The sequence below is a fragment of the Pseudonaja textilis genome, chromosome 9 (assembly GCF_049901715.1).
Source record: "Pseudonaja textilis isolate UNSWEBS1 chromosome 9, rPseTex1.2, whole genome shotgun sequence".
Taxonomy (NCBI): Eukaryota; Metazoa; Chordata; class Lepidosauria; order Squamata; family Elapidae; genus Pseudonaja; species Pseudonaja textilis.
In genome coordinates, this window is record NC_141998.1 from 6,051,916 (window position 1) to 6,073,148 (window position 21,233).

General features: G+C 44.3%; 1 protein-coding gene across 4 annotated transcripts in view; it reads left to right on the forward strand.

Moving 5' to 3' along the window:
- The first annotated feature begins 3,319 nt into the window (after window positions 1-3,319).
- The window catches only part of TACC1 (transforming acidic coiled-coil containing protein 1), a 91,136-nt gene continuing 73,222 nt past the window's right edge, over window positions 3,320-21,233 (forward strand). For all 4 annotated transcript variants that reach the window (XM_087938654.1, XM_087938657.1, XM_026714940.2 and 1 more), the window contains exon 1: window positions 3,320-3,526. In XM_087938654.1, coding sequence (XP_087794780.1) covers window positions 3,429-3,526 — 98 coding nt within the window. In that variant the 5' untranslated portion in view covers window positions 3,320-3,428. The remainder of the gene's footprint in view (window positions 3,527-21,233) is intronic.

Here is a 21,233-nt window from a genome sequence, read left to right on the forward strand (position 1 = left end):
TCTGTCTCCGTCCAGCGAAGAAGATGAGGGCCCAGTCGGCGTCCGCGACGATGAGTATAGGATGCGGGAAGCGTGTAGCTTTCAAGCTATCACGCCAAAACGATATAGCCTTCCAAACTATCACGTCGGGGTCACCACTTGTGGTGGACTGGCAATGAAAAATGATGGGAGACGCAGAGAAGGCGTCTGAGCAACTGCCAGCCCCGAGAGCCCCGGGTAGCAGTATTTATTAAGAAAATGCAAATACAAAATCAAAACAATGACTTCAACATTAGCTCAGCAACATTATCTAGCTAGGCCTTGGCGAAGGTGATAAAGTTCCGTGAAAGCAGGGCACCAAAGGTCTCATGGGAATGGCTCGGATAGATACTGTGAACTCCACACAAATTCCTGGCCTCTGAGCTTTGCAGATAACAGGATCAAACTCTCATCATAAAGACACTACTGCCCTCATGAGGAGCGTTTGTGATACCCCAGATCTTACAAAGCTGTACAAGAACTTGCAGAATATGATGGATATATTACCACATATTTCACTTGACATGTTTCTAAACGGATAGCGATCAAAATGAGCAGGGGTGAGATGCTACGGGTTTGCAGGGATTCGGAGAGCCCCTAGCTAAGATTCCCAAATCCCACTCCTGGCTGGCCCCACCCACCCTACCCCGCCCAGGAGTCCCCACAGGGCCCGTTTTGGATGCAGGTAAGTGCAGGGCATGCGTGGATACTCAGAAAGGGCAAAAAATGGGCCTCCCAGAAGTTTGGGCCTATTTCTGGCTTCCAGAGAGCCTCCGGAGCCGGGAGAAGGCAAAATGCCTCCCCCCCCCCCCGCCGTGGTGCAGGAGGCCAACTAGGCCACGCCCTCCATGGCCACGCCCCCCCAGCAACCAGGCAGAGAACCCTTTGCTATAATTTTTGAAGCCCAACCCTGAAAATGACTCTTTGGTGCCTTACACAGAATAGAAATAAAACAATTTAAACCTTCACAAGTCTCTGTTGAAAGAATACCAGCCAAAGCTTGGCTGTGTAAATACTGTGGTGTGGTGGTGTTGTTATTTCACTGACTGTGTAGACGCTCTGATCACCTCCACCAGAAAACCAGAACTACTGACAAGGTTCTTCTTAATGTCCAATCCTTTGCATATCTGCATTATGGTGTAGAAAGATAATAAACTCTCATCCCCATGATGATTGAAGCGGCTGCGTGGTAATGGATTCAGGCAAGAGTGAGGGAGCCTCCCCCAACCCAACAAGGGTCAACTCAGTGACCAATCAGGGTTACAGATGTGACCACAAGACATGGACTACATTTCCCAGGATACCTTAACTACATTTACCATGATGCATTCCTTTTAGCGGGCAGCTCTCAATTCCTAACTAACTATCCCAAATCCCATTAACTCTAAACTGTCTGGACGGCACAACTACGCTGCACTATTTTGCGATAATTTTTGGCATTTGTTGCCAAGTTGTAATTCATTCTGAGCCTTAGTAGTGTTTCTTAACACTTTTTTTCTCTTGTGAATTCCTTCCCACTCTTAAAAATTATGGAGACTGTTAAAAATGATAATTGATGCACTCGCTGCTGCTACTGCTTCTTGCGATTGTTTGAGAGGATTTTAGTATTGTATTATTTGCCAACATAGGCTGGCAAATAATTTTAAAGTAGGTGATCCCTACTTTAAGAAATTCTAGTTTATAGTAATTGAATCTTGCAAGGCTGACTGTGCTTTAAATCCTTGCCCTCTTATATTCCCATTAGAAGCAGAGCTAAGATTCAGTCTCAAAGAACCGTAGGGCTGGAAAAGACTTTAAAGGTCTTGCCAGCAAATAGCCCGAATCTATAAGGATGAAGTCAGGAAAGCCAAGGCTCAGAATGAATTACAGCTTGCAGCCAATGCCAAAAATAATCACAAAAAAACTTTCTTTCAATATATAAGGAAGAAGAAAAAAATGGATTTCAAGAATAGATGTTTGGGATGCTATAATAAAATATCTTGCCTGTCTCAGCTGGCACTATCTTGCTTTCCAGGATTGCAAGAATATTTCAGTTTGTTTGTTTATTTATTGATGTCACGATCATCTCCCTTACTCTTTACACCTGGCTTTTGATACCAGATATAGTCTGAACTTTGTTGAAAAGATCTCCAGTGGATCGGGTCCAATTCTCCCTTTATATGGCCAGTCAGATCCGGCGATCCCTTGAGGTTGCCTGCTGCTCCCATCTTCCCTGCCAAGGGAAATGGTCCTGCTGTGATGGCAGTGGAGGATCTTAGGAGGCTGGGCGGAGATGCTGCCTAGGGACTGGTCAGACAAGGGACAACAAAGCCCACAGCTGGATATCGGAGGAGATTCTCAGTCACCCAGGTCATCGTTGTCCCAAAGATGTTTTTTCACGAGGCAACTGGACTTTCTGGGTTTTTTTGGTTTTTGAAGACGTTTTGCTTCTCATCCCAGAAGCTTCTTCAGCTCTGACTGGATGGTGGGGAATGGCAGGATTTGTACTCTTCGCAGACAGTTGGTCATTTGCATCCTGACTTTTAGCTATGCAATTTGGGATGAACACCCTGGGAATGGCGTGGGAGTAGGAACGGATTTCCAGAGGAAAAAATTGCAGATTACAGGAACCATTTGCACCACTCAGGTGACCCTGAGGACACAGCTAAACCTCCAAATGGCCTCAACGAACCTCTAAAAGGATGCAAACGACCAGCTGTCTGCAAGGAATATAAATCCTTCCATTCCTCACCACCCAGTCAGAACTGAAGAAGCTTCTGGGATGAGAAGGGATACCTCTTCAAAAAAAAAAAAAACACCAGAAAGTCCGGTCGCCTAGTGAAAAAGCACCTTTGGGACAACCGTGACCTGTAGGATTGAGAATCTCTATACACCTGCCTTGGAGCTGCCCACTTCTACAGGTGCCAGCCTCCTTCTGGGCTTCTCAAGGCTCCTGCCAAGCCCGAGTCAACTTCCTCCACCGGTTGGACAGGTTGGCGTTCAGTGACGAGGCTTTAGCAGAGCCGGTGCCTGCATCACCCGGGCCCTTGTGAATTATAGCTCCGGGTGCACCGGCCGCCCCTCAGCGCCCCTTCCAACATGCATGCACCCAACCTGTCCTTTACCGTCTGCAAAAGGCCACGGAGAATCCTCCCCCATTCCGGCCTTCTTGCAAAGAGCTGGGTCAAAACAAAAGCAAAGCAAAGAAAAGAAAGTTGGTGTCCTCCGCTTTGCCAACTTCCTCTCCCGGCCGGGCTGCTCCTTAAGCTGAGCTCGGGGGCCGAACTTCGCCCTCTCGGCGCTTGCCTGGCCCTCCCCTCCCGGAGCTGGGCGCGCGAAGTCCTCCGGGAGCCGGAGCGGGAGGGAAGCGAGTGGCCCGTCCCAGCCTAGCCCCCCACAGTCCTTGGGCTGCGCTGGTCCCTGGGGAGATCATGGGGGGACTCCAGAGCCGGCCCGAGCCGCGCCCCCCTTCTGCTCCTGGGGCTCAGGCTGAGCAGACCCCCCGCGCCAGGTTGGAGAGGGTCCCTGGGTAAGTAGGGGAGGGGCAGGGGGCTTGGTGGGGGGAGGAGAGGGAGGGCAGCCCCCACCTCACCCCATCCCTCCGCATCCTCCCCCTCCCCCGCTCGCCCTTGCGGGAAGAAAGTTTGGCAAGAGGGGGATTTATTCCTATTATGGCAAAAACGAGGCTTTGATAGGCACAGCTGGCAGCCCGAATCAAAGCTCATAAAAACTGCCAAGCGCTCTGGGTAGTAATTGATAATAGTTAGGCACTGGGTGGGGTGGGGCTTTCTTTTATCCTCCAAGGGCATCTTGCGCGCGGGGGTGGGGTAAGTTTTCATCTGTGAGGTTGGCGTTGGCCTCCTGCATCACGCCTAACCATGGTTGGCTTAGCTGTGGTTGGTTGGTTGTGCTAACTAGCCAGCTTCTGTAGGAGCATTTTGGAAACGGTGGGCTCGGTTTTATGCAGCTTGCCAGGCAAAAGCTGCTATCTTTGGGCTTGCGTATTTTGTGACGTTTGGAGTTCAATACTTGCTACATCTTGTACATCTGGGCCCAGGGGTCTCCAAACTTGGCAACTTTAAGACTTGTGGACTTCAACTCCCAGAAGTCTTCAGTTGGCTGGGGAATTCTGGGAGTTGAAGTCTACAAGTCTTAAAAGTTGCCAAGTTTGGAGACCTGTGATCTGGACTGAGTTTAGTTTGCCCTGTTACACTGGGCTTTGGATTCCTGCTCCAAACGGGAGCCCCAGCTGCAAAATTAACTGTTTGCTGCAAATTTAACTGTTGGATACCTGGGGGAAAACCCCTACAGAGGTCTCTGGGACTTAAAAATTATGTTATTCAAATTGCCCAGGGCAGCTTTCTCAGTCCACAAATGTTCTTTAGCACCCTTTGCCAACTCGGTGATTGTAAATTGTTCGGCTCTTATTCGTTTTGTGACACTTTTTTGCATTTATTTCATGTATTCTGGGGCATTATTACTCGTGTCTCCATAAACAGAGAATATAGACTCTGGTAGGGGCTTTTTGGAAGAAATTACAGATCAAGGAAGTTCAGTGCTGTTTATTTTTCTGGAAAGAGTCTTGTGGACTTTAACCCTTGAAATTTGACTTGGGATCCTACAAGCTTCTAATAAGCGCTAAGCTTCCGCACTCTCCAGTTTATGGTTTCTATGGCATTTTAATTATGGATGGCCTATATCAGAGGTCTCCAACCTTGGCAATTTGAAAACATAGCTGGCTGAGGAACTCTGGGAGTTGAAGTCCACAAGTCTTAAAGTTGCCAGGATTGGAGACTCCTGGCCTATATGCTTGAAACTTTATTTTTGTATTTGAACTGACTGCAGATCTTTGTTGATATAGATGCCTGTTGTGTTGCATCTCGTGATGTAAATGCATATTGTATCGATATACATTCATGGACACATAGAAATAAGCTACATTTGCATGCCATTCAGAAGAGACAATAAACAACCAAAGAAGGAAAAAGAAAGACCAGAATAAATATTTTCCAAAAACCAACACCCATAGAAGCAGAAATTAACACCAGCTAAGCAGTCAAGGAGAATCTTAATCAAGGAATCAAACCATATTCCCATCAACACTGGCAGGGCAAGCCATTATACAGGATATAAATAGGGAGCAAACCAGCGATGGGATTCAATTTTTTTTACTACCGGTTCTGTGGGCGTGGCTTGGTGGGCGTGGCAGGGAAAGGATACTGTAAAATCTACAGTCAGAGGTGGGATTTCCCAGTTCTCGAAACTACTCAAAATTTCTGCTACCAGTGCTCCAGAACCGGTCAGAACTTGCTGCATACCACCTCTGGAGCGAAAGGGGAGTGGTGTTTGCAGTGGTCGCAAGAAAATTTTGGTGGTCCACAGAGAAATGTCACCCCCAAAGCAACTAATCCAGGCTGTGCAGGAACACAAGGCTTGCGTCGCTTGCATTGCGAACAACACGAGGTAGTGAGAGGAAAGGGGAAAGGACGAAGTGGGGGAAGTTGCCCCACTAGCCACACAGGCCTCGCCTGGCCACCGGGCTGCTTCTTTCTGCTTCTTTCTTTCTTCTGCTTTTGGCTGCACGCAAGGAAAGCAGCCAAAGTCTTTCTTTCTCTCCCCCAAACTCCTCCAGAAATGAGTCTTTAGGACCCTGCAAGGCCTCCTGCTCCAAGAGTCTCCAAAGACTCATTTCTGGCATTTTTGTCCACAATGTGGAAAACAGAAGCCCTCTATACACACACAATGACATGTCACCTTGCTATCCTCTGACGCATGTTGACAGCTGTCTTTCTGAGTCATCTTGATTGAGTCATCTTGACCCAACTGTTTCTTTCCACCTTGGAGACTCAGCAGAGGCTTAATTTTTTCTTAATTGTATTACAGGGAAGCTTATTTTTTTTCTTAATTTTATTACAGGGAAGCGTCAGCCCTGTGCTGGCATCTTCAGCTACAAAACAAAAGTACACAATTTGGTTCCCGAAAGCCTTGGGTCTCATCCCTAGAGCAGAGGTCTCCAAACTTGGCAAACTTTTAAGACTTGTGCATCTTTAAGACTTGTGCAAAGCTGGCTGAGGAATTATTTTATTTTATTTATTTATTTTATTTATTTTTATTTGTCAATTGCTTACAAGGTAATCGATATAAGTAAAAACATAGTTATGAATACATGGATACAGATAAGAAAAATAAAAAAGAAAAGAAACAATAGGACAGGGACGGTAGGCACGTTGGTGCGCTTATGCACGCCCCCTACAGACCTCTTAGGAAAGGGGTGAGGTCAATAGTAGACAGTCTAAGGTTAAAGTTTTTGGGGTTTGGGGAAGAAACCACAGAGTCAGGTAGAGTATTCCAGACATTGACCACTCTGTTGCTGAAGTCGTATTTCCTGCAATCAAGTTTGGTGTCATTAACCTTGAGTTTGTATCTATTGTTTGCTCTAGTGTTGTTATGGTTGAAGCTGAAGTATTCCTTGACCGGTAGGACATTGCAGTGTATGATTTTATATGCTATACTTAGATCAGACTGAAGGCGTAGTTCTAGATTTTCTAGGTCTAGAATTTTGAGTCGAGAATTCTGGGAGTTGAAGTCCACAAGTCTTAAAGTTTGCCAAGTTAGGAGATCTCTGCCCTAGAGTTGTTGTCAAATTAAACGCGAGGAAAAGGGGAGTGTGTTAAACACATGACTGGAGGGTAATTGTACATTGTTGTTGTTGTTATCCCGTGGGTTAGTCTTGACTCCGGATGAACAAACCCTTGCAACATTTTTCTTGGCAATATTTTTCAGAAGTGGTTTCCACTGGCTTCTTTTTAGACCTGAGAAACCTGTGGTCTCTTGAGTTCTAGACCAGGGCCTGTAACCATTATACTTCCTCAGCCTTGACAGTTTGAAGATGTGTGGACTTCAACTCGCAGAATTCTGGACGTTCACACATCTTCAAGCTGCCAAGGTTGAGAAAACACAGCATTCTACCAAGCTAGCTCCGATATGATGTTTAGTTGACATAAAACTTAAATGCGAATGATGCTGGTTTTGTTCCAGCATGACATTCTGGACACATCATCTCCTTTTCATGACCCCATAATCCCTTGCGGGGAGGAGTCTGGAGCAGAGTGTTTACTGGCTGGATGCCCTTCTTGTTGCCAATGCGGAATGGAGCAGAGTGTTTACTGGCCAGATGCTCTTCCCGTTGCCAATGTGGAATTTTATTCAGCAGATAAATTCTCATTGTGCCCAGAAACAAATATCTGCCCCTACCAAAGATCAATCTCACAGGCTCCACCACACCACTCAGCATGTGAAATGTGAAGCAGCAGTTGCTGGAAACATTAAAAGAGCTTTGGATGTCTCCATGCCAGAGGTGGTATTCAGCCGGTTCTGACCAGTTCTAGAGAACCAGTAGCGGAAATCTTGAGTAGTTCAGAGAACCAGCAAATCCCACCTCTGACTGGCTCTGTCCCCATCTCTTCTCTGCCTCCCATTGAGTCCCAGCTGATTGGCTGGGTCTTCTTTTGTTGCCCTGCCCAGGAGAATGGAGCTGGAAAACAGGTCAGTGCTATGGGGAGGGAATGGGGATTTTGTAATATCCTTCCCCTGCCACGTCCACCAAGCCATGCCCACCAGAACTGGTAGTAAAAAAATTTGAATCCCACCACTGCTCCATGCTAGCCTTAAGGGTGACTTTGATGGAGGTCCTGTTTCCTTGTGGTCTCCTTTTCTAAACTTCCAGATCTTCGCTTAAAACCTTGGAGCCATTATAGATAAGTTCCTCTGTTTCTTTCATAGGAGGCAGGAGAAATATTTAACGGGCAATAAATTACCAAGCATTTAGTATGAATAATATTGTGCAAGGTAATCTTCTGTTGAAAGGCCATTTCTCATGCGCTTTCATCACCACCTTTAAAAAGTAAGAATGCCCTCAAGTCTAGATTTATCCAAGCAGTTTTCTTGGCCGTGACCATTACAGGTGGGCAAGGGTGCGCGAGGCGCATGGGTTGCTCCTTTCGGCCATGAAGCAGCCCAGTGGATAGGGGTGAGTGGGGCAACTTCCCCTCTGTCCTTCCCCCCCCTCACCCTCTCACCTCGTGTTGCACACATTGCAAGCGATGTGAGAAAACGCCAGGGACCAGCTGAACATGTGCTTAACTAGGGCCAAATTTTGGGGATAGGGTTTCATTTTAACACATGCACACAAAACAGTGCTGGGCCTTCTTTTGGGGGGGGTGAGTTGTTTTTTAGGAAAAACATGGTACCTGTATATCTCTAAATTTCTCCCGTTTTAGGCTTCATTAGAAGCTGTCTGTGTTCAGAGGAGTCTATTATCAAAAGAAGCCACATTTAATTGTTGGAGGAAGAAAGGAATTAATTTAAGACACAAATTGTTTAAGAATGTATCTTTCACCGTGTGAGTTTTCGCTTAAGCTTGGGGTTAAGGTTCTCGATATTCATTTAAATCTTCCAAATAAATATATAAAATTGGATTCAGATGTAGTAGAAGATTTTGCAATAGTGGCAAAAGGTTGGGCAGGATCTAACTTTCAAAACAAAGTGACAGGAAGCAAACCCCTGTTTCTAACTCTCCGGCACTGTTGCCTTGAGAAGAAAACACCGAAAAGCAACATAGTTCCTTAATCGACATAAAGTAGCACCCAAAGAATCTCCACTATTTGTAATTTACACCAGGATCTCTTTCCAGAGGAGCAAAATGCAAGCCGGTGCTCCCAATGTCACAGAAACTTTGCACAACCAGCACTTCCCACAGCTGCTAAAATGAAGTGCTAACTGCGGCATCTTGGGCTCTTACAGAAAGATCCTTGCAAGATTGCAAGCTTGAATCGGGATGGATCCATTTTAGCAAAGTCCTTTCTGTTCTTTCCGTGCAGATCCTTGTTAGAATTCATATTGCACTCAGTTTGCTAAATGTCACCAAACCAAAAAAGAAAAAAAATCATTTCTGTAGACGAGGGTGCATTCCTTCCTACTCTTTTTGTATGCCTTTGGTTGGATCACGTCCTGCCTTTCACGAAACAGACGACTCTGCTTGGTCCTTAATTTTTTAGCCTTCCTCTTTGGTTGTCTCCTGGCAACCCAAACCAAATTTCAGAGCAAAAGAGAATTCCATCTCCCTTAAATCAATGTCTTCCTTACAAACTAGAGATCTTTAAATAGAACGTGGTCATTTAAGCAATGGGTTTTGAAAACTAGGCAGGTGTTACATTTGAAGGGCCGTTTTTTTTTTTTTAACTGATTGTGATTTATAGTTTAACTGTCTCTTGTGTAATTAAGGGAAAAAACTTTTAGGACATGAGCTGTTCTTCCTTGATATCAGATAGCAAATTCCGTAAGGAAACTCCTTGTTTGTTTTAGTATTTTGTCCATCATGGACAAAGTACTCAGCAGCCATTTATCCTCCGGACTAATCTGCACCTTCTTAACAGAGTTGCTGACATATTTGCCAATTCTGGCATGAAAGTTACGAGCCAGGAGGTTATCTGCATTTGGTAGTATTTGTGCAACTCTTTGCAAAAGAGCTTTCAGGAAGGACACTGCTGATACCTCAAGCTATCAGGTACTATATTCCAGGAACAGAATCTCTGGCCTGTTTAATGGAAGATATCAGCTGATGGGGATGAACAGTGCAAACGTCTTCCTGATTAATAAATAATCAGGATTACTGAGGATTGTGAATTGTCACTTGAGGCATTCTTGGATTATTATTACTACAGTACCATCTTCAGAAACCCTTGATGGTAACGGAATTGCTTGATTCCTTGCCACATCAGGGCCTCTTCCTACTCCAGGTTTCTTAGCAACGGTCAAAAATGTTATGTAACCAAGGTTACAGCAAACCACCCTTCCAAAAAAAAATCTGCCTGTGCGATATCGCTGCCAGCGGAGGTACGTCAGGGCTGCAGATGCTAAAAGCCTGGCTCAAGGTTTTGCAGTGTGGCTCTTTGCTTTGGCAAGGAGACAGTTTTCCTCTCTGGCATCCTTTTGTTTGGAAAAGCTGTCTCGAAGCTCCCTCTACTGTGAGACGTGCTTAGTGTAGAATTTATTTTATTTGTATTCCCTCTTTATTCTTTTGATAAATAACTCAAGGCAGTGAACATATCTAATATACACCTTTCTCTACTTATTTTCCCCAGAACAACAACCCTGTGAGGTGGGTTGGGGTTAGAGAGAGGGATTGGCCCAAGGTCACCCACATGGCATTCATGGCTAAAGCAGAACTTGAACTCACAGACTCTGATTTTCTAGCCTAGTGCCTTCAGACTAGATGAGACTGGCTCTCAGGCTGCGCTATCTTGCGTCCAATCTGGGATTCATTGTGACATAAAGAATTGGTTTAATAAAGTACCCGAATAAGATGAAAGAAATCTGTTGGCCTTCTGGAGCTGGTTTTGGCATGCCTAACTGAGCCACAAACTAGCCATGTTATGCAAACAGAACCCACGTGATTATTTTATGGTTCAGTGTGCATGCAAACCCAGAACACTTGGGTAAATGGTGGTGCAATTCACCATGGTAAACACATCAACACACAATCCCTCAATCAGTGTTTTTCAAACTTGGTAACTTGAACATGGCAACTTGCACTTGAGGTTCCAGAATTCCCATCTAAATTGATGCAAAATCTTAGAATTGCCCTAAATTAATCCATAAACTTAGAATCAGGCATTTGTGTTGTTACTGGAATCTGAACCGGTTTAAATTTTAAAAATTGCCATTGGTTGTTGAATTGCTGTTTTTCCTTGCAAAGTACAGTTATATATTTGAAGATGTAAATGTCCTGACCCAAACAAATATGAAACAGAGGTAACAGGAAAACCTTTTAATGATTCTTGACGAATTCCGTTCCTTCCCGGTTCAAAGGCTGTTTCAAACTCATTGTCTCTGATAGGAACGAGCCTTGCCAAGGTGGTGCAAGGCTGCCAAGAATACTAGATAAAGTTACTAAGAAAGATTTCAAACGCAAAGTGTCTCCAAACACCAACCGAGATATTCCGAACGTCAATGAGGCTTGAGTGCAAAAACTTCTTTGCTTCCTGCAAAGAACTCCGGTTTCTCAGCTGGCTTTTATCTCTTAAGGGAGGGGCCATTACCTTCCAGCCTTACTCCCGAGTCACCCATGCTGCTGCAGCTGCTCTTTCCTTCAAGCAGCCCTGTGTGTACACGCACTGGGCACAGGCTCCTCGGGGTCCTCTTCCTCACTGCTGCCAGCCTCCACAATCCGCAAAGGCAGCACTCCACTCCCTGATGGTCCTGGCCCATCCCTGCATCACACGCAGGCCCCTCATCTGAGTCCTCACTCTCTGAGACCTCAGCCATCCACACCTGCTGCCAGTGAATCACAACAGCAAGGCAAGACGTGTTTCTAATTTGTGTCTTGCCTAAAAGCAGACCCAGCAGATATTTCTTTCCCGACCTGGACACACATCAGAGGTATGGACTTCATTGCCCAGAATCCCCAAATTCTGGAAGTTGAAGTCCAAGTTACCAATAATTGACAGATTGGAGGACAAATTGTAATTTTAATGTAGATTTTATCTGTTATTTATTACTTTATTCCAGATTTTTTAACTGGACATTCCTTGAGTGTTTCTAATTTGTTCAGGGCTCTGGTCTTTTACTAGTAAACTTACTTGACTTGACTATTTGACTTGACAACTCCCTTAGTCTGGTGAAGCTGAGAATGCCAACCTTTTTGGAGAACAAAGCCCAATGAATGAGATTCAATAGTACAGATATGATCCATTTCCACATGGAGAAAAGAAAGCAAGACAAGGGCATCTCTGTATATTCATACATGTGTATTTGTTACAATTAGCAACAAGAGATCCTGAAGTTTCTTTCCTCCATCAAAGAAGCTCCTGTTTCTCTGATTTGTTCTTAGAATGACTTTCTAAAAATATTCTCAGTAAGTGTATTTTTAAAGCTTATTTTACCAATAAAGGTGGAGCAAGGTAATTCCTAGTGCATGTTTTTGGAGGGTCCCTGGGATCTACACTTCCAATTCTGAGAAGTCCCATAAGAGGGACTTCCCCTGTCCACCTAGTGATGCATTGGTCATTTCATGTAAGAGAAGAGCAGGAAGAGCTGGGGATGGAGTGAAGTGCATCACCAGCTTAGAATCATTGCGTTCCCACAAGAGCTCCAAGTCCAATCCCTCCTGAATTCCGTTGACTCTTATCTGGTGCCAATTTAATATTGAATTTTAGTTGACCAGATTCTTGGGTATGGCCTTGAACTATCAAAATAGAATTATGAATAGAATAGAACAGAACAGAATAGAATAGGAGAATGAAAGAATAGAATAGCATAGCACAGCACGGCACGGCACGGCACGGCACGGCACAGAACAGAACAGAACAGAACAGAACAGAATAGAATAGAATAGAATAGAATAGAATAGAATAGAATAGAATAGAATAGAATAGAATAGAGCTGGAAGGGACCTTGGAGGTCTTCTAGTCCAGCCCTTTGCTCAAGCAGGAGAACCTATACTAATCTTTGAATTGCCGTAATGGTCTTGATTCTTTGAGCCTGACACTTCACTTCTAAATAAATATAAGGAACCCACACTTCACCCGTAAGGACTCCCAAATTCCCTTCTCATTTGAAAGCTCATTTTCTTTTTATCAAGTGGAGGCAGAAAAAGTACAGAATTTTTCAGCATAGCCTTAGTGTTAGAGAGTCCTTGACTCACTTTCCAGAAAGTTGCCTACATCTGATCTAACAGTTCCCGTTGATCACGAGTCACTCTCTGTGTTTTATTCTTTGTTCTTGGTAAATACATTTTTTCTTGTTGGTTCTTTGCGTTGCTCCTGGCAAAGACTCCTTGCAGTGCTAATGTGATCTGATATAATATGAACAAAGGCCTCTGAACTCCTTTGTCATCACATTCCAAACTGTTCAGTCAAATAGCATGCAGTAATAATATTCAGAAGTTGATTAAAATCAAGATATGCTCTAAAATGTAGCAGTAATTGCTATGCACACTGTTGCTAATGAATCTCGTGGATTCTGTTACAGAATTTGTCTTTTTTAAAAAAATAATAATAATGTAAATGAATTTTCAAAGCCATACTGGTCAATTGGAGAAGAATGTAAAGTGGATTATCCAATAAAAATTTAGTCTCACAGTGGAAGTGGGGTTAGGGGTAGAATTTATAAAGAAAGGATATACAAAAGGATTTTTACCTTGGTTGTAGAAAAAAAACCTCTTTAATTAATTTGATTGTATGTAATGAGATTTTAGCTTTTGAAAATGAAAACCACCCCCTCTCCCTCTTTCGTGTAAATCAAGATCGCCGTTTATGGATAGATAACTGATAATCAGAATTGGAAGGGACCTTGTAGGTCATCTAGTCCAACCCCCAACCCAAGCGGGAGACCCTACACCATTTCTGACAAATGGCAGTCTAATCTCTTCTTGAAAGTCTCAAGTGATGGCGCTCCCACAACTTCCGAAGGCAACTTCTGTTCCATTGGTTGATGGTTCTCATTGTCAGAAAGTTTCTCCTTATTTCCAGGTTGAATCTCTCCTTGTTCAGTTTCCATCCATTATTCCTTGTCTGGCCTACAGGCGCTTTAGAAAATAGCTTGACCCCTTGCTCTCTGTGGCAGCCCCTCAAATTCCAATTGTTCCCATTTATTTGTACCTATTTCCTGTATTCTTACTCATGTTTATACTTATATCTATTATCTTGTTAGCGATTGACAAATAAATAAATAGTAATAACGTCTCCCCTAGTCCTTCTCTTCACTAGACTAGCTGTGCCTAGTTCCTGCAACCGTTCTTCATATGTTTTAGTTTCCAGTCCCCTAATCATTCTGGTTGCTCTTTTCTGAACTTTTTCTAGAGTCTCAACATCTTTTTTTATAATGTGACCAAAACTGGATGCAGTGCTCTGTGGTCTTACTAAGGCTTTATAGAGTGGACTTCAACTCCCAGAATTCCCCAGCCAACATGCTTTCAGAGAGTTGAGGTTTTGTATGTATCTTGAAAAGGCCAAGATCTTCTAGTCCGACTCCCTGTTCAAGGCAGGAGACCTTATGTTATCTCTGTCAAATGGTTGCCTTCCCTTCGCTAGGCTAGACATACTTGTGGTTTAGCTTCCAGACCCCTAATCATCTTTATTGTTCTTCTCTGGACACTTTCTAGAGCAGTGGTGGTTAACCTTTTTGGGGCTCCTGTGCCAAAAATTGCGAGCACACCAGCACACCCACACTCGCATGCCAGCACCTAGAATGCAATGCATGCTGTTAGGAATGTATGTTTGTAGCTTTAAGACAAATTGATTCCGATTGCTTGATAATATTGCAAATTGCCATAAGAGGGAGCTAGAGATCATGGGTTGCTCTCTCTGACATTCTGCATCTCTGACATTCTGTTACTATCTAATGTTCTCTGTTGTGCTTATACTTAGATATCTTTGTTTACTGTAAATGACAAAGGCAACCGGTAAGAAGACTTTATAATTGGATATTCTTTGGACTGTAAAATGTATATGACCTGGACTGTCTATTTCTTAAAGTAAACTTTAACTCAATTTAGTGTATCTGTGTGTGGCTGAATAATTATTCATAACTTTTCTCATAAACGTTTCCATGTGCATATCCTTGTTACTCAAGGATTATTCTGTACATATCATAACACACACGTCCCCTTCCCACGCCCCTGAGCATCCATGCGCAATCCACACCACATCCCCTTACCTGCACTGCCCGCACAGCTGATTTTTTCCCCTGGTTGGTTTGAAGCTTTTTCGGCCTCCCAGAGGCTTGAAAAAAGCTTCTGCAGGCTTTGCAGGACGAATAATAGGCCCATTTCATCACTTCCGCTATTACAGAAAGTGACGAAACGGGCCTATAATTCGCCTGAGAAGACTTGCAGAGGCTTTTTCCAAGCCTCTGGGAGGCCAAAAAAGGCCTCAAACCAACTGGGGGAAAAAAATCAGCTGTGAGGCATGCGCATGTGCCGTGAGGTAAGTTTGCCTGAGGCTTGCGTGCCAGCACAAATGGCTCTGTGTGCCACTTGTGGCATGCGTGCCATAGGTTCACCATCATGGTTCTAGAGCCTTAACTTCTTTTTTTTGTATTGTGCTGCCCAGAACTGCAACACGGTGTTCTAATTGTGAATCTTAAGACACTTCCCTGCATGAAGGGAATAATCATGTTCGGACCCAGTTCCCCAAACACGACAAACCCTCTGTAGTTAATGATTCCGTTATTAGAGTGCCAGCAGCCCCGGCAAAAAAATTCTTTCTCACTACAGGCTGACAAGTCTTTCCGGCAGGGAGATAAATAGTTGTTTGCCACATCTTTTCATCTCTGCCCCCTTCCTTTAACCCTCAGAGCTAGGGTGGGGCTTCACTCGCAGCGGTGGCTCTTTTTTCCCAAGGACCGGCCCATAGATTTCCACTGCTCTCCTCTCCTCTCCTTCTGCGCATCTGTGTTTCAGGCACTGGACCCAGCTGTTCCTCCTCTTCCACATCAGCTACCTCCAGACCTGGGGCTGTTGGCTCTCCATCTGAGGGACGACTGACAGCCCAAGCTCCACCTCTGTCTGTCTCTCTCTCTGTGCCAGCTCCATTCCCCCTTCCCCTTGGAGCTCTCAGGTTGCCTTGAAGCTGATCCTGACTCCCACACCACCTCCTCACCTGATTCGGTTGCTGGAGGGGTCTGCAACTGACAGGCCACAACGAATAAGCTGGTTCTTCCCTTTTCCTATAACCTGGACTGCAGGAAACTAGAAATATTTTGCAGAGTTGCTGGGAAGCGGCTGAAAAGGTTTCCTTCCTGAAATCCTTCAGGATTATAGAGTCTCACTTCCCACAACAGCAGGAAACCTACATCCTGTTTTCTGCTGGGCAGCTGGCTAAACAGCTGGCTGGCGGGGGGGGGCGGATGGACCCAGCTGTGTTCCCTGCAAACCACAACCAAAATTGGCCCACAGCTTTCCTTGGACTTCTTAAATAATACCTTGCGGCCTTTGTGTAATTGAAATATTTCAGTAGCTTCTCATATTTGAAGTCCTTCCAAAATAGCCCTTTGAGATAGGCCAGTATCGTCATCCCAGAGGCAAATTTGATTGAGCAAATGCTGTATTTAAAATAAATAATCGTGTTATCGCCAGCACTTAATTTTGAATGGACACTATTTATTCTGGTGGGAGGGAACAGCCCCTTTAAAGAAAAGATTTATTCCTGTTGGGTTTACCTCTTCAAGAAAATAAAACTGCAACAGTTTGCATCAATTCAATGCAACAGTTTGCATTGAGTTGCACCAAACTCTTTTAAGAAGTATAAACTCTTCACTTGGATTAAGAGCTGTTCATTGAATGATCCTTCCTAAAACACCATCCAGTTTTGACTTGGTCGTGACAGTTGTGTTCAAAATTCAGGTTTGCACCCCTTCTGGGTTTTCGTTGCATTTCTTAAGAACTGATATTTAAATTTGTGTCTCAGGAATAACCAGAATATTTCAGCAAACATTTTCATTTGCAAATATTTTAAAGTAGATTCACAGTCATTCAGGTCATGGTTGTCCCAAAGCTGCTTTTTTAAAATTTCTTGTTGTTCTTTGAAGAAGTTTCACTTCTCATCCAAGAAGCTTCCTCAGCTTACATTTGCAATTGTACACTTTTGAAAAATCAGGACGATGCTGTCATATGTCCTCTTGAAAATGAAACGAAGAGTAATCATTTGAACGGTGTATCTTTTTCCTGCTTCTTGATGTCTTCATACTGATACTCATTCTTTATCCTTGACCACTGTTTTACAACTTCCCCACCAGTCCAAAAGATGTGGGGGAGGGAGAGAGAGAGAGAGAGAGAGAGAGTGAGGGGCATGGGAGAGAGGGAGAGAGAGAGACGCAGAGAGACAGAAATGCCGAGACAGAAATGCAGGGGAATCAGAGAGGGGTTTGTGTCAGCATATAGGAGATTCCTCAGAAGGTAACTATCTCAAAGATGGGAAAGAAGTACCTCTAGCAAAGACAACAGACTCTGCTAGTTGTAAAGTGAACAATTTGATTTTGATTTTCCCTTAAATCAAGTTTATGATCCCTGGAGAATATGGTAGACATATCCAGGGGTGGGATTCAAAAATCCCAACAAGTGGTTCTCTGCCCAGTTGCTGGGAGGGTGTGGCCATGGTGGGCATGGCCTACCAAAACTTCTGAGGGGGGCGTTTTTGCCTTCCCCAGAGTCTGGAGGCTTCCCTCAGGCCTCTGGGAATGCGAATATGGCTTCCCCCATTCTCCAGAGACCCTGTTATGCCCCTGTCAGAGTCTGAATCTGAGGAGGAAGATGAATAGCTGACAGGGAGCGGGAGTGTAGCTCCATTGGCTGTGGAGGAAACTGGGAAAGGACAAAGTCCGGCTGGGCAGAGCAGGGGAGAGGGAGAACAAGGGAGAGGGAGTTCAGAGGAAGACCCATGCCCACCCCCTCTTCATCCTAGGGCACACAGGGGAGGAATGGAGAAGAGAGCAACGTGTTGCATGGCTTACGGGGAGGAAAGGGCCCTGATTCCCTTCATCAGGCACACTTGAGAAAGAGAATTTAAAAGAGATGCATGCTGAGTGTGGTGTCTGCTGGGAGCAAACCTGAGTTTCTCTTGTGTTGACTTTGGTTATCTGCACTCCTGGCATCCTCCCAACTGTGTTGAATTATGGCCATTCCTTCATGTCTGGAATTCCTTCTCCTGCCCTACCAGACTAATTACCTCCTTTCGCCTCAATTGGACTTATAGTTACAGTTTTTGTTGACCATGTTTTGGACTTGATTCTCTGCAGCCAAAGGCTATTCTTGGGAGAGTTTTTCTCCAGCCAGAAGGTAACCAGGACATTGGGGAAGAAGTTGGAGCTAATCAAGGGACTCCTACTGATTATCTGACTGTGTTGCCTTTGTGCCACGCCCCTTTGGGTCATCACAGGCCCTCTGGAAGCAGGCCTGTGGCTGGACTTCTGGAACTTCTGGGAGGGCCATTTTTTGCCCTTGCACAGCCTCCACATGGACCCTGCACTTAAAATGGGCCACGTGGACCCTCCAGGGAGGGGAGGGGTGGGCAGGGCGGGGCCAGCCAGTCAGTTCAACTACTGGTTTGGCGAACCAGCTATAAATTTAATATCCTGTTCGTCTGAACCAGCCAAAACCAGCTAAATCCTACCCCTGGACATATCCCCGCATTTTTCTAGGATGGAAACAATTTGCCAGTGCCTTTTTGAAGATGTCTTTCTTCCATCTAGCCCAGTGTTTTTCAAACTTGGTCACTTTGAGGTGTTTGTACATTTAATTCAGAGCTTCGTGGTTTCTCAGTGCACTGATGATGTTACCTAGTCTGGTAATGAAATGTCTGCGGGGAAAAAACAAACAAGCCCTCACCCAGCTCACAGAGCACGAAGGACCCTGGGGCTATAAATATTCTCTTTTATCGGGACATTAATTCCCCAACTAGCTCCTAGTGCTGGAACAACCTGATGGTGTCTCACCTAAATATTAACCTGACTTGAATCTGATTAGCCTCAGGGCCCAATGAAGTCTGGTGCTTTGCTCTGCATTTCTTGCAGGATTCCCTTAAACTTTGCAGCCAGATAGAGTGGTGCAGAAGAGGGAAAAAAATGGTTTCAATAGCAATAGCACTTATATAGACTTATACACCACTTCACGGTGTTTTATAGCCCTCTCTAAGCAGTTTACAGAGTCAGCCTATTGTCCCCCAACAATCTGGGTCCTCATTTTACCCACCTCGGAAGGATGGAAGGCTGAGTCAACCCTGAACCGGTGAGAATCGAACCCCTGGCTGTGGGCAGAATTACCCTGCAATGTTAATCACTGGGAAGGAGGGAGGGAGGAAGGAAGAAAGGAAGGAAGGAATGCAGGTGGGCGGGCAGTCCCTATTGCAAAATCCTATTCAGAGTTTTCTAAAAAAATAGTGTGAATAGCAATAGCACTTAGACTTATATATCACTTTACAGTGCTTTCCAGCCCTCGCTAAGCAGTTTAGAGTTAGCCTCTTGCTCCCAACAATCTGGGTCCTCATTTTACCCACCTCAGAAGGATGGAAAGCTGAGACAACCTTGAGCCTGGTGAGATTCGAACTGCCAAATTGCAGGCAGCCGGCAGGCAGCAGGAGGAGCCTGCAGTACTGCATTCTAACCACTGCGCCACCAGGGCTGTTACAGGCTGTTCTTTCTTGAAGACATTTGTCCTAAAGGAAGGTGATTCTAAATTGAAAATGATCCCCACTCCTGCAAAATAAAGATTCCAGGAAAAAAAAAACACTTTGTCTCATTAGCATATTCAGGAAACAGAGTTCAACTTATAACCACACTGGGACCAGAATTTATGTTGCTAAGCAAGCTAATGGAGTCATACCTAATTATATGGCCTTTTTTTGCGCCACAATTGTTAACTAAATCCCCAGAGTTGTTGAGTCCAGCCACCCCCATTAACTTTGCTTGTCAAAAATCAGACGAAAATGTCTCCAAGGGGAATCACATGACCCCAGGATGCTTCCGTTGCAGTAAATCCATGCTGTTCACCATGAACCCGGATTTTGATTATGTGACTGTGGGAATGCTCCAGTGGTCATAAGTTCAAGGACTGGTCATAAGTTACTTTTTTCAGTGCCGTTGCAATTTTGAACAGTCGCTAATGAATGGTCGTAAGTGGAGGCCTGCCTATAACCGTGATGGTGAACCTATCGCATGTGTGTCACAGGTGGCATGCAGAGCCATTTGTTCCGGCACACGAGCCGCAGGCAAACTTACCTCACTGCGCATGCGTGCACCTCACTGCTGATTTTTCGGTTGGTTTGAAGCCTTTTCGGCCTCCCAGAGGCTTGAAAAAAGCTTCTGCAGGCTTTGCAGGCCGAATAATAGGCCCATTTCATCACTTCCTGTAATACTGGAAGTGATGAAACAGGCCTATTATTCGGCCTGCAAAACCTGCAGAAGCCTTCCTCAAGCTGTGAGGCCCAGTGCAGGTAAGGGGGTGGTGGCAGGGATTGCATGGGCATGCGCAAGGGCGTGGAGGGGCACGCACATTGCTTTCTGGGTGCTGGCACACTAGCACACGAGCACACAATTTTTGGCACAGGAGCCCCAAAAGTTTAGCCACCATTGGCCTATAGATCTAAGAAGGGCCTCCTGTTTTGTTTTAATTTTAAAAAGCCTTTATTAAGATATTAAAATACAAATATGTCTATAAAAAGGAAAATGAGTTGATACAATTCACCATCGTTCTCTGACAGTGCAAAAAAAAAAAATCTTGGCTATATTCATACATTCCAAATATTCATCCATTTCGACAGGTTCTTATTATATATGTGTGTGTGTGTGTGTGTGTGTGTGTGTGTGTATAGAAGCCTGATGATGGCAGATGAGATTCTGCTGAAACGTTGCTACAACTTTAAAAGCACAACTACAATGACGTGGGAAAATACCCGAACAAAGCTGAATGCCATATGTGTGTGTGTGTGTGTGTGTGTGTGTGTGTGTGTGCGTATGTATAAATGTATATATGTATATGTAATCTTATTTTTAACCTATACCTTTCCTATTTCTACTGTCTATCCATTGATACCAATTGTCCCAAGTTGCATAGTCTTCCAAGTCTTCCTTGTTATTCAGTTCTATGGTGGGTCTTATCCATTTCTGCACATTCAAAAAAAAATTCAGATTATTAAACAATCTGACAGTATGGTAGATGTTTTCCAAGCTTGTGCTAATGCAATTCTTGCTGTTGTAATAATATGTAGAGTCAAATATTTAATATTTTGGGGGTATTTATCCTTAATAATTCCCAGGAGAAACAATTCAGGCTTCAACTCTGTTCGAGAGTGGGTGATTTCATTTAGCCATTTTTGTATTTTTGGACCACTACAGCTCCTTTGTCACTTCCAATTGTTTTTAAATTTCCGGGCATAGCCACCAGACATGGAAAAAGGTACCTTGTGCTTGTCTGCATTTCCAACACTTAGGGTTTAGGTTGGGATACATCTTTGCAAGTCTTGTTGGGGCTAAATGCCAACGGTAAAACATCTTGTATTGGTTTTCTTTATATGCAACAGATTTTGTTAGAGTATAAATTTTATTGCACATTTTTGAGCCTCCTGTTTTACTGCAAAATTATTTAAGAAAGACAATTCCTCCGTTTGGTAAATGCAAAATGTTAGCTTGGTAGTGTTTATGTGTCCTTCTTAGTTGCTTTGATAAGTCTGTCGTTTTAATTTCAT